The 13,682-nt window shown below is 51.4% G+C and overlaps 1 protein-coding gene across 1 annotated transcript in view; it reads right to left on the bottom strand.

The window, feature by feature from the left end:
• The window catches only part of TRPV4 (transient receptor potential cation channel subfamily V member 4), a 34,755-nt gene that overhangs the window by 1,148 nt on the left and 19,925 nt on the right, over positions 1-13,682 (bottom strand). The window contains exons 4-15 of the mRNA XM_081037063.1: positions 12,237-12,389; positions 11,311-11,451; positions 10,565-10,863; positions 9,264-9,443; positions 7,717-7,875; positions 7,383-7,475; positions 6,996-7,069; positions 6,107-6,272; positions 5,808-5,874; positions 3,213-3,529; positions 1,820-1,947; positions 47-168 (exon numbers count right to left, since the gene is read on the bottom strand). Coding sequence (XP_080893189.1) covers positions 47-168; positions 1,820-1,947; positions 3,213-3,529; positions 5,808-5,874; positions 6,107-6,272; positions 6,996-7,069; positions 7,383-7,475; positions 7,717-7,875; positions 9,264-9,443; positions 10,565-10,863; positions 11,311-11,451; positions 12,237-12,389 — 1,899 coding nt within the window. The remainder of the gene's footprint in view (positions 1-46; positions 169-1,819; positions 1,948-3,212; positions 3,530-5,807; positions 5,875-6,106; positions 6,273-6,995; positions 7,070-7,382; positions 7,476-7,716; positions 7,876-9,263; positions 9,444-10,564; positions 10,864-11,310; positions 11,452-12,236; positions 12,390-13,682) is intronic.

The following is a 13,682-nucleotide window of genomic DNA, read 5'->3' as shown; positions in this document are numbered from 1 at the left end:
CCTGAGTCTTCCCTCCCCTAATACTCCCCACAGTCCTTCCACTTACCCCTCCGGAGGCGGCCCACAGTGTGTGAGAAGCCGTAATACTGGTAGCTCTCGTTCTTGCCTGGGTCCTCATTAATGATGCCCAAGTTCTGGTTCCAGTGAGACCAGTTCACCTCGTCTACCCTGGTGGGGCCACAGCAGAGAGAGAGGTCAGGGAAGCCCCCAGGGAGACGGCACCCTTCCCCACCTCCAGGCAGCCTCCCTGCTCTAGCCTTCCCAGCACACCGTCCTCCTTATTTTTATTCTGGTAAAATATATATCACATCAAATTTGCCATTTTAACCATTTTTAAGTATACAATTCAGTGCATTAAATACAGAGGGTGCCAAAAAAATATGTACACATTTTAAGAAAGGAAAACACTGTGTTAAAATTATAATACAATGCATGCCGCTAGCATTCATTTGATGAACTCCATCTTTTGAATGAACGTCATACTACACATTGTCACCGTAATTCAATTCAACTTCGAAAAGTAACACATAGATAACATCTCTTAAAATATGTACTTTTTTTGGCACCCCCCCCAGTATATTCCCAACGTTGTGCAACCATCACTATTATCTATTTCCAAAACATTCATCACCCCAAACAGAAATTCTGTACCCATTAAACAATAACTCCCCACTCCGCCTCCCTCCAGACCCTGGGTACCTCTATTCTGCTTTCCATCTGTACGAATTTACCTATTCTGGACAATTTAGATGCGTGGAATCAGACAGTACACGGCCTTTCACTTCGCATGTTTTTGAGGTTCATCCATGTTATAGTATGCCTAAGTACTCCATTCCTTTTCATGGCTGAATAATATTCCATTGTATGGATGTACCAAATTTTGCCAATCACTTATCTGAAGGTGGGTGGCAGCTCCTTCTTGATACTCTCGCCTCTTATTCTTGGGACACCCTCATAGTCAGATTACAGCCTCTTGGGCCCAAACTGGCTCAATATAACTTTTCCTTTTAAAAATCATTTTTGTTATTTTTAAGCCAAGCTCCATTTCTTGAACAATTGCTACATGGCAGGATCCAATGAGGAAGACACATTCCTTGTTCCCATTTTACAGATGAGGAAACTGAGGCCTTGTAACTGTTCATGCAAAGTCACAAAGCTGACCAATTAGAGTCAGGATTTGAACTTTGGTTTCAAATTGAACAGGATTGACCGGCTGGCCTATGAGGTGGGTGCTCTTATCATCCCCACTTCACAGATGCGGAAACTGACTTTGCCTGGATCCAAAAATGACGCTTCGCCCTATGCCGGCAACTCCTTTACGAAGAATGATTCACCTTAAGAGACAAGATCGATCCAGGGGTTCCCCTAAGAAGCCGGCATTTCCCGTACATCTGCATAACTTCCCAAGCCCTGGAAGCTGCTGACTCCTCAGCTTCCCCCTTTCAGCCAAAGCTCCAAAGCCCACCCCACTGTTCCGTCATAGAAGGTGATGCTCTGAGATGAGTACTGCCTCCAAGTCTCCGCAAGGGACAGAGCTGCTATGTGGGTATCCCAGTGTGTGTCAGGGGCTGGCCCAGCACGTCTCATGTGCTAACCCATCTAATCCACCCAGCTGGCCTAAGGGGGTGGTGCTATCACAGTCCCCATTTCACAGATGAAGAAACCGAGGCTGAGAAGTAAAGCAACTTGGCCAAGGTCAGCCGTTAGAACTGCACTGTGGCCAGGACCATCATGGCCTTCGTGGCTCGAGACCTTGCAATGGGTAGAAAATGTGGGCCCAATCTTGTGGGATGGTTCTACCCCGCCCACCCTGCCTCACCTGAAGCACCACCTGCGGTCTGGGGTGCCATCCGAGCTCTTGCCCACCGTCACCATCTCACCAGAGCGGAAGGCCTTCCTCAGGAACACGGGGAAAGAGCGCTCGATGTCCAGGATGGTGGTGGCCCACTGCAGGGAGGGAGGGGCACGCAGGCCATTGGTGAGGCTCTGCCAGCTGGGGCCTACTGCCCTAATGGCAGAAATGACAGGTCGGGCCGGGGTGGGCAGAGAACTAGGCTTTCTGGCTCTTTCTGCCCCTGGAAACAGGGTTATAAACTCAAATACGCACAGGGGCCTGGCAGGAGAACAAATAAGTGAAGCAGGATCAGATGTCCGAAAGCCCCAGCCCAGGCCACATGACTTACGCACAGCCGCTGCCACTTAGTATTGGGAGGGGTGGGGACTGGGGCAAACCAGGGAGCACAGCCCCACGTAAAGGAGGCAGCTGCCTCCCATCGACCCAAGCCCTGCCAAGCAGAGGTGTGGGCCCGCCTTGCCAGGCCTCCAACTTTTCAAGAAAGGCCAGAAACCCGGATTTTTATATGCAATCTCTTAACTTAAAAATTTTGCATTACAGTTTATAAAAACATGGTAGTGCAAGAAAAGTAAATTTTTGCTGGTCAAATGCACTCCGCAGGCTGCCAGTTTACACTTTCTGAGTTACACCTAGTGGGGAAACCGAGGCCTGGGGAAGTCAGTGGTACAGTTAAGGTGAAGAGCAAGCCCGGATGTTTCTCTGAGACCAGACCTGGGAGGAGGGTATTTTTTCCTCACTGTGCCATTTCCTTGAAAGGCACCCAGTCAAGGTAAATGCGGGTGCTGCATGCCTGGGCCTCGGATGGCACTGTTTATTATGAACCTCTGGTTCATGAACTGTGTGTGGCCCAGGCAGGCTGTGACCCCCAGGACCCCTGCTTTCCAGGATTGCATGGAAACCTTTGGGAAGCAAAGTAGCAGCTCCCCTGTGCCAGTGCGGCCCACGTCCACAACGGCTCCTCCTCAATGACGGAGCTTCCTCAGGGGCGGTGGAACCTAGACGCTGCCCCTGGGCTCAGCGTGGACCCCTGCTGCAATGTCGATACTCTCTGAGAATTTCCTGTGCCCACAGAGCTCATGCAGTGGTGCTGGGTGAGGCTGACCGTGTCCTGTGAACTGGACGGCAAGGTGAATCTGAGACCACTGCTGGTGGTCAGGCAAGAAGACACTGCAAATGCAACAGGCAGCTCTGGGAAGTAGGCAGCAGCCTTTGATGCCCATATTCCAGACAGGGAAGTAGAGGCAGAAGAGGAGGTGGCTGGCCCGGAGCAGAAGGCAGAGGAGGTGCAATGGGTCAGGTCTCCCCATTTTGGAAGAAGGGTAGTTGGCAGGGTGGGGTGGGCGTCCTGGGGCCTCACCTGCAGCTTCCAGATGTGCTTGCTCTCCTTGGAAACCTGGCCCACTGTCTCTCCCATGAGGGCGATGAGCATATTGAGAAGCAGCACAAAGGTGAGGATGATGTAGGTCACCAGCAGGATGATGAAGACCACGGGGTACTTGGTGCTACTCAGCATCTCCAGGTCGCCCATGCCGATGGTCAGCTTGAAGAGGTCCAGGAGGAAGGTGCTGAAGGTCTCGCTGTCACGGCACGAGGGGTACGTGGGCACCGTGCAGTTGGTGTGGTCCTCGTCACATACCTTCATGTTGGCACATGGGTTCAGGAGGGACACCAGGGCTGTGGGAGGGGTGACAGTGGCATTCGCTGAGTGTGAAGACACAAGCTGAGAGCTGGAGAGAAATATTCCCATTTGATGGAGAGGGGTGCTGAAGCTTGGGGAGGGGAGAGCTCTGGCCCAAGGTAACCCAGCATGTAAGCCAAGCCAAGGGCCACACCTGGGTCCTCCTGAACCCAAAGCCATTGCTCTTTCCATAAACTCTTGCTAACAAGGAAGAGGTTCCCAGGATCTAGTCCAGCGGCTCTCAACCTGGAGCGATTGTTCCCCCCGGGGGACATCTGGCCACATCTGGAGACATGTTTGGTTGTCACAACTGGAGGTGAGTGCTACTGAGACCTAGCGGGTAGAGGCCAAGGACACTGCTAAACATTCCACCATGTATAGGACAGCCCCCCACAGACAATCATCTGGCCCCAAATAGCAACAGTGCTGAGGCTGAGAAGCCCTCCTCTAGCCGATAGTTCCTAGAGGTCTTGGGAGCCTGGAATGCCAGCATTCCAGGGGGAAGACTCTCTCTCATGTTCCTGTTTTTGGGCCCATACCAGCTCAGAGAGGAAGAGTGGAACTTGAAACCAGGTACTAGTCCTGACTGTCCCAGAAGCCGTGCTCACCAAGGCCCTCACCCACTCCAGACATCTCAAATTTTGATCTTGGTGCTCATCCCTTCCCACTAAGCCTGGACGAAGCTTCAGAGTCCTTCTTAACACAGTTTAGCAGCAATAACTGTCCTTACACCCTCCAGGGCAGGGAGCATAAGGAAGTTGGAGCCCTTTCAGTCAGTGGGACATAGCGTTGTCCTAGTGCCTTCAGCCTGGGATTATGGTACGCAGGTTTCAACTCATATGCTCATGCTACTCAATCATGTAGTGGCTGCTGAAATGTGTGTTTAGGATTCTGAGATCTTGTCTGGACTCATCAGAAAAGTAGTTCTGTGATCCATTAGCAATGTCTTCCATGGGCACAAAACAGCAGCACATGTTATGTTTGTGTCATGTCAATCTCAGACTAGGGATCTAGTGTCCTGTAGCAGGAGAAGCCCTGGGGCCAAGTTGACCGCTAAGTTGCTACTTTAACCCCTAAGCTTCTGCCTCAGTTTCTGTAATTAGGACTGCAGTCGGGCTGGAGTCCTACTGCAACCGTTGTGGAACTTTGGACACTACATCTAGTTCTTCCAAGTCCTATCCCTGGGAGAGGGCAGCTGTGGCCTGTCCCTCTCTCCCTAGCTAGGGCTACAGTTCTCCTTCTCCAAAATCATCTGGGTTAAAATATCGCTACCATCAGACTCCTGCTTCAGTGCTGGTCCCCAGACCAACCTCCTCAGATGTGAATATGGCCTGGTGAAGCCTGAGTTGGCCACTCCCTTTCTGCTACTGGGCACTGGATGGAAGATCACCTACCCATTGGGGACCAGCCCAATGGCTTGGTCAGTTTCCCCATCTCTGGTCCTTCCCCTACAGCCTGGGACACTGAGGTCTCATGACATCATGTCTCCATGGCAGCATATTGGAGGGAGCCAGTATTAAGCTTAAAAAAGACCCGGGCTGGTAGATTAATTATTAAAATCTAACCTCCCCTGTATCCATACCCCTTCAGTGTGGTTTTGAAGCTTCTTCCATCAACAGGTAAAATCTATTTCCCTGCCCTTTGAACCAAGACTGGCCTTGAGATTTGCTTTGGCTAATAGAGCAAGGCAGAAGTGATGTTGTGCCAGGCAGTGACCTTGAACACTTCCACTCACATTCTGGGAACCCTCAGACCATCATGTGACCAAGCCCAGGCTAGCCAGCTGGAGGACGAGTGACCATAAAGAAAAGGGCAAAGTCACCCCCACTGAGGCCATCCTAGTGAGACGAGTAAGCTGGTAGCCAACCTGCCCTGTGACCACACACAGAGGAGCCCATCCAGATCAGTGAAATTTGGCTCAGGACGGATGACCCATAGACTTGTGAGCAATAAATAATAAATGGTTGTTTTAAGCCACTGAGTTTTAGGTGGCTTCTTTTGCAATAATAGCAAATACTCCATTTCCTAGCTTTTGAACTTGGGCAAGTTATTTAACCTTTCTAAGCCTCAGTTTTCTCATCTGTAAAAGGGGATCATAAAGTACTCACTTTGCAGCTTTGTTGGGCAGATTAAATGAGGCAGGGCTGGGAAAGCCCAGTGCCTGGCACACGGTGAGAACTCAACAAATGCTGGCTATTTTCCTCCACACTTCAGGGTTGCCATTCTAGTCCTTGCGCCACCCCCGCCAGGCCCACCTGGGCACCCGGAACTCACCTGAAGCATAGCCGATCATGAAGAGCAAGTACACCAGCAGGAAGCGGAACAGGTCTTTGAAGAGGATCTGCAGGCCCCACCAGGGTAAAGAGGAGACACATGGTTTCTCACTTCCCAGTACCTCCCTCCCAAATCTTCTTTCCATTTCCACCCTGTCCCTCCCTGATGGCCAGGCCCTGCCTGCTGCCCCCACAGTGCCCCACAACCTCAGGTCCACAGGCACTGACTGCACACATGTGTACATGGCGTGTGTGGCTCCCCCCAGGGACACATCGTCCAGAAGGTCCCCCACTCCATACCTTCTGGATCATGATGCTATAGGTCCCTGTCAACTTCAGCCCACGGGTGAAGTAAAGGGCATTCATCCAGCCCAGAACCAAGGCAAAGACCATGACGGCCAGGTAGGCCTCAATCCCCGCCAGGTAGAGAGCCGCCGAGACAATCACCAGCACGGAGTAGATGAAGCTACAGCCAGCAGAGACCACGAGAGGGGCCAGAGGGGAGAGGAGACAATGAGGCCCTGAAGGGAGAGACATGCCCCAAGCCCTCCAGGGTACCAGGACATCCCGAGGCCCGCGAGACCCCAGGAGATAAACAAAGTGAATTTGCTGGGTTCCCCAGCATTCTGTTAACCAGAACACTAATTAATTGACAATTACTTTGTGTGCAATGGTCCTGAGGCCCTGCAAGAGCCCAAAGTGATGACCTCCGGAATTGCTAGAGAAAGATGCAGTGGTGTTCGGTGGAGATTTGGGGGCTAAGTGAATTTCATTGTTCTCTAACACTAAGGAAAAGGGAAAAAATGTAGCACACATGCAGTAACGAATACTGTGCCCTAGGCAGACATCATTAATCAATCACAGCACTCTTTCCCACTAAACACAGCCTCAAGATTCTTCTCAACATGGCACTCCGGGCAGATACTAGCTATCAATCACCAGCATAAGAGGTTAAATTATTTCTATCCATGGTATATATGGTTAACTCTCTAGAAAGCAGAATCTTGCTTTAATCAGAAGATTCTATTACTTGACATTGATTGGCTTTGTCCTGGCTTTGGGCTATAGCTCTCCAGGCTCAGTGAATTTATTCTTAATAGAGTCAGCGGCCCCCTTCAGTCTAGAGGATGTCCCAGCCCAACCCCATCTTCCTCACCCAGAAGCTGCCAGCCCAGGGACCTCCACTTACTAGAGTAGCTGGAAGGAGCCATCGATAAAGAGTGAATTCACTCCAGGACATTTCTTCATGAACAAGTCTTTGATCTGGAGGTAGGATGGAGGCATATGAGAAGGGTGGAGCCAGCAGAAGTGCAGAGGGGAGAAGAGGAGAGAAAGAGCAAGGGAGAGACGAGAGGGAGGCAGGGAGTTGTACAGAGAAAAGACGACGGACTCTTTTCTAATGGGAAAGGAAAAATAGACAGAGAAGGAGAGCACAGGGTTGGAGAATGAGGTGGAAGAAAAGAAGGGGGCAATAAAAAGAGGAAGGAGAGAAGAAAGAAGAGAGAGGAGAGCTAAAAGACATAGAGAGGAGGAAGAGGAAGGGCACGGTGGGTGGGGTTGGGGGCCAAGCACTCACATTGGTGAAAAAGAACAGGACCCCAGTGAAGAGTGTGATGAGCTCGCCAGCCAGCCTCAGGTAGTCCACTGTGGTGCGGTAAGGGTATGGCGGCTGGGGGTAGGAGACACGGAGGTTCTCACCCAGCCCCCCAACAGTTGGACCCAGATCCATTTGTATCTCAATGCCTCAAATATCTGGATTCCGGGGAGCCTTCTCCCTCCTTCTCTTCCCCCAGGTGTTGAGGGGGGGGTGCACCTCTCCATCCTGTTCCTGAGCTTTCTCCAGTCTCTCCCACAGGGGAACCATGGGAACCGGCTGTACCCCAGCTCCTGCCCATCTCACAGTCACTCACAGTGCCCTCCAGCGGCTGGTAGTAGGCGGTAAGCGTGAAGATGACCATAGCACACAGATAGGAGACCACATTGATGTAGAAGGAAACAGCCCCAAACTTGCGCCACTTGTCACGCAGAAGTTCGTTGATGGGTTCCACGGCCAGCATCTCATGGCGGTTCTATGGGAAGCATGGTGGTCAAGGACAGGCTGACTCTAATATGCATTCCTACACCCTCTGCCCTGACAGCCCTTTCTCCTCCTAACCCATTCTTCAGCAACACTCAAAGATTCACAGGGCACTTGATGGGGATTCAGAATCAGCCTCAAACTCCTAGGCTCAGCATTCGGGGCTCTGCCCAATTCTGCGTCAACTTACCTTTCCAGCCTATTCTAGATTCATACCGTAGAACCCAGAGGTGGAAAGCTATTCTCATGGTCCCCAGCTCCAATCTGTGGATATTACCAGCTTCTGGTAGCAAATTCACCTATGTAGCTTGCCAAAAATATAAATCCTTGGGCTTCAATCTCAGAAATTTCAATTCAGGAAGCAGGATTGGGAAATTTAGCCTAAGAGTGATAAGCACTTGACTCACCACAACTTTCCAGCTGTGAACCCAGGGCAGACATCAATAATGGAGGCCTGCACAAAAGTTTTCTATACAGTTCCCTAGGCGGACACTACCAATCAATCAGAGTTTGCACCAGAGGTGTTACACTTTCAGTCACCCCCAATCTAAATCAAGTCAATCACTAATTTCAAAGATGAAAGAAGTGAGCTCCAGCAAGGGACAGCATCCGTCCAAAGGAGACAGAGCTGGGGCTGGAAGGGAGACCTTCTGCACCCAGGCCCCAGTACTTTCTGTCCCATTTGTTCAGCATCCTATCCCTCTAATGACTTGTTTCTTTATAACCATGGATCTGTGCCACAATGTAGCCACAAAGATGCTATTGCAGTATTATTTCTAATAGTTAAATGCAGAAACAAACCCAACTGGCCAAGAATAGAGGACTCATTCATTAGAATGTGGTACATTTACACACAGCAATGATATTGCAGAAGAATATTTAATGGTGCAGAACGATTTCGCAAAATACTGCTAAGTGAAAAAAAGAGCTTTCAAAACTTCATATAACAACTACTAATGATAATAGCTGACATGTAATGTTTACTCTGTGCCAGGCTGTTCTAAAAATAACTCATTTGGTTCTCCAATGGGATATGCACTATGCTTATCCCCGTGTTACAAAACAGGAAGCTGAGACTCAGAGAGGTTGGGTCTTTTGTCCTGAGTCACACAGCATGGAAATTACAGCACCACTATCCCGACCCAGTCCAGCCTGCCCTTAAAGCCCAGCCCTTACAACCCTCTCATTTCCCCTCTCCCTAGTGTCAGATGCTGTTCTGGGCATTTAGTTGATACTTTTTCTTTGTACTCAGCCCACAAACCCACTGCTTTGGGCTACAGAAGCTGGGCTCCCCCATTTGGCCCCAGGGTCCCTTCCCTGCTCTCAGTCACACCCTTCCTACCCTGGGTCCTGTCCCCTGTCCCATGGCCTGGTGCCCACCTCAATCTTGCTGTTGTACACCAGTATCTCCAGCACGGAAGCCTCTTCTCCACACGTGTCCAGGGAGGAGAGGTCGTAGAGCGAGGAGTACACCGGCCCGTAGGCCCAGTCCTTGAACTTACGGGACAGATGTCTGGTGTCCTCATCAGTGACCTCCCGTCGGATAATGTGCTGAAACACCTGCATGGGAAAAGGGAGGGTCAGGGGGCCCAGGGGTCTGACCCCAGGGGGCCCGGTGCAACCCACCAAATGGTGCTCCCCAGAGAGCAGGATAGAGGGGAGGGAAATATTTACTGAGCATGTGCTGTGTGCCAGGCCCTTTCCTGATATCATCTTTAATGCTTTCTCTTGCCATCTTGGTTTACAGATGAGCAAACAGAGGCTCAGAGAAATGGTGTTCCCTGAGGCCACAAAGCAGTCAGCTGAAGCCAGACTAAACCCAGGCCCACCTTAAAAATCGGAATTGTAATGAATATCTTCTTTATGTATTTAAAACAGCAATTAATCAATCTTGTTAATATGTTCATTTTAGTAATAATTATTTGTATCGTACCAGTCCTTCCTGCTACCACTCCTACTCTTTGGCTTACACACAGGGAAACTGACGAACAGAGGGGTGGGAGTTGCCTGAGGCCATAAAGTTTAGTAGGCCAAAGCCAGAATTTAAACCTAGGCCTTTCCCACTGCCCCAAGACTCTGGTATAAATTGCAAATGTAGCAATTTTTGCCGTATTTTAAATAGATTAATAATGACCCCTACCTTTTATTGAGTACTTATTACCCATCCCAGGCTCTGTACCAAGAGCTTTAAGTGGATTACTTCATCTAGTTGTCAGAACAACACTATACCACAGGGCACTGTTATTATGCCCATTTCACAGATGAGGAAAGTGAGGCACAGAGAGGGGAAGGAACTGGCGCAGAGGCACTCAGCAGGTGAGGGGCTAAGCCAGGACCCCAGCAGTAGGGTATAGGGGAGTACTGCAGGGCTGGGGCCCTGGGACTCGGGTTCCTATCAGTGGCTTGGCCTGGCAGGTGGGAGTAGGGCTGTAAGCATCCAGCGGAGTGGAATGACAGAGGCTCTGGGATGAAGTTGAGTAGCTCAGCTGGACAATAGGGAGCCATAGCAGGGAGCCAAACACTGGGTTTGGCATGAGAGTAGGTTGTGAGTATTAACAATAATGAATGCCAGCAGTAGCCCCTCGAGCGTGTGTGTGTGTGTGTGTGTGTGTGTGTGTGTGTGTGTGTGTGTAGAGGAACAAGAGTGGGTGGGCTGGCCTTGCCCTGAACCCAGCACTCACCCCAATCTTGCCCGTCTTGGCAGCCATCATGAGGGGCGAGAGGCCATCGTTGTTCAGCACGGCCTCCAGGTTGCTGTCGGGGAAAAGGCGGGCACACTTGAGCAGCAAGAGGTCATACATCTTGGTCACGAACTTGGTATTCTCGCGAGTGTTGTCGGCGATGGCCACCAGCGCATGCAGCACCGTGTTGCCACGGGAATCCTGCCGTCGCATGTCTGCCTTCTTATGGGGGTTCTCCGTCAGGTAGTTGACGATGTGGGGCTGGTTGGTGCAGGCAGCTAGGGACAGGGGCAGCTCACCTGCGGGCCGGGGTGGACGGGGGTCAGTGAAGGGGCCCAGGGTGGGGCTCTGCCAGCAGATACTTGGGGGACAGACACCGTGACGCTGGACGCAGCACCAACAGTCGGCAGAAACGTGTCCTACGGTGCCTGCACATTTCTGTGGGTGATGCTGGGGAGATGACGTGTGGCTATTTGGGGGCATGGCCATGCGAGGCTATTTGGGGGTATGGCCATGCGAGGCTGCACATGAAAAGGTGCGGGGTCCTGACACCCCATCATGATCCCCATTGTACAGATGGGGAAACTGAGGCTCAGGGAAGTGAGGTGATGCTCTACCCCTCAAAGGCAAGACCTCAATGACCAAGACCAACATACAGCCTGTGTCCCAGGTATTTGGGGAGGGGTCAGGGCCGTGGACACTACCATGGACCCCCCCCCCGCCCCCGCCCCACCGGGCCTCCTCACCGAAGTAGAAGTAACCTCCCTCGTCCTTGGGTTGGAAGAAGCGCCCCCGGGCCTGAGCATGGACGTCGGCTCCCTGGGCCACGAGGAGCTCCACATAATGTTTGCAGCGGCGCTCAATGGCGATGTGGAGGGCAGTCTGACCTGGGGCGGGGGTGGGAGGACAGTCACCCGGGGCTCCCGCAGAGCAGAGACCCAACCCAGCTTGAAGGGAGGGGGGTGCAGTGTGCAAATCAGGGCCAGGGGGGCTGCACGCCAGAGCCTTGGCTGACTCCACCCAAGGACAGCAATGGACCTTCAGACAATCATTTCTGGAGGTGGCATCTCTGATGCAGGAAGTCCTAGATCTGCAAGCAGAATTTTAGGCTCAAAGGGTGTCCGTCTGACTTATAGGATCCCAGATGTGCGGACCTTTCAAACTCACAAGAGGCTTTCACCCCGGAGGAAACATTGGCATCGTGGTCTCACAGAATTTTGGACTCTGGATATAAAATTCAGATTTTCTTCATATTCAGGAATCTGAAAGGTCCAGTCTGATTCACAGAATCTCAGAATTGAGACCCAGGAGCTGGGACTCGTGACGCCTCTGCCTCTTGGCCCTGTTGGCTCACAGAACTATTATCATAGAGCCTTAGTGTATCCGAACCACAGCGTCTTAGGCCCAGGATTTCAAGTTCACGGATCACTAGGCTCAGTGCATCTCAGCATCTTGGCACCTTTGCTTTTGAAATGCAGAATATCAGCATAGGAAGGGGTAGTTACTGTTTCCTTCGTTTGTTTCTTCATTCATTCAACAATCGGTTTCTAGGTACATGTTGGCACTTGGGGCCCAGACCAGAGCTCTGGGACGTCCGACAAGCGAGGTCGTCGTGCCCCACTCCCACCCCCACCCCCCACCTCACTCCCAACCTGCCTGGGCCGGGCCCCACCTCGGTAGTAGATGTCCCTGAAGGGCGAGTTGATGAACTCGCGCATGTTGCCGGTGCGCTCGGCGATGTCCAGGAGCACGGGGATGGTGTCGTTCCGACCGTTGCTCAAGTTCAGCAGGGCCTTGGGTAGGCAGGTCTTCCCTGTGGACGGCTCTGCGGGGGACGGACAGACAGGATGAAGGCTGCTCAGCCTGTAGCCCCGGACAGGGCACTGGGCGGGGAGCCAGAGTTCCAGACTCGGGCATGCCCTCCCCTCTGGGCCTGTTCCTTACCTGCTCCCCGTGGAGCTGAGGCCGGGTGGGGGGAGGGGGTCTGAGGGAAAGGGGGGAGGTCAAATAAACTCAAAGGGGCTGAAGTTCTTTAAAATCTCCGAATCCGTAGCCTATACAGAGATGGGTATTTACCAAAGCAGATTTGGAAGGAATTTTAAAACTCAAATAAGTGTGGGGAATGCTGGGTTAAACAAAGCCAACCATATTTCTTTACTGCAGGACTCCTCAGAGCCTTTAATATGCTAATGAGGACTGTGACCCTCTGAGGCTGACACAGCAGACAGCCTCTGACCACCTATTTGAACACAGATCCTTTTCCCATGAAGCATTTACATTAGTGCCCCTAGAGGGGAGCAGAGGCGGTGCGGTGTTCCCCAAAGTCTGGACTGCTTGCCACTCTGGTTGTGAATTCCCTTAGGAGGGGCGGGAGAGGACTTTGGAGTCCTCTCCAAAGTCACACTGAAGTCCCGCCATGAGCAAGGTTTCATCCCATCATCAAATCTCTCTCATAAAGTCAGTCTCTGCTACTAATGAGTCCTTAACACCTGCCACTAATGTTTGTTAATGTCCCTGTGCAATTTTCTTTCCCTTGTATTAATTTTTATGGCTATATGAGTTGATTTATACCTTAAAACAATGAGTAATGAAAAAGAAAACTCCCCTGTGAATCAAGCATGGGGCAAAAATCCTGCGAGGGCGCCTCGGGAATGGCCCAATGCAGGAATGGGAGCGGAAGCGGAAACTGCAGGTCTGGATAGAGGGGTCCGCTCTGCAGCCAGGCACCTTGGGGTTCAAATCTGGCTTTGCTCCCAATTTCTGTGCATGCTTTTCTGTGCTTCAGTTTCCTTTCTAGCTAAATTGAGGCCACAAAGGGAAATGGATGTGCGAACAGATGTTTGTTGATGAGCCCAGTGCAGGCAGATAGGAGTCCTCAATAAATACTACTGTTGCTGTTACTATCCTACAGGAGATACTTCAGGAACCTCGCCCTAGATGCTGGGAATCAGTGGGGAGAACTCAAAAGATCCATGGAGACCTGAATTCCAGTCCCAGCGCCCCAGGAATGTGGGTACTTGGACAAGCCTCATTCTTGGCTGCTTCCTGCTGCACCCATGGTGCCCAGCCAGAGCCAGGTAACTATTTCTTGAATGAATAACAAATTCCAGTTCCCTAC

This window comes from Rhinolophus hipposideros (assembly GCF_964194185.1).
Source record: "Rhinolophus hipposideros genome assembly, chromosome: 24".
Taxonomy (NCBI): domain Eukaryota; kingdom Metazoa; phylum Chordata; class Mammalia; order Chiroptera; family Rhinolophidae; genus Rhinolophus; species Rhinolophus hipposideros.
Note: the sequence above shows the minus strand (reverse complement) of the source record. Positions and strands in the feature narration are given on the sequence as shown.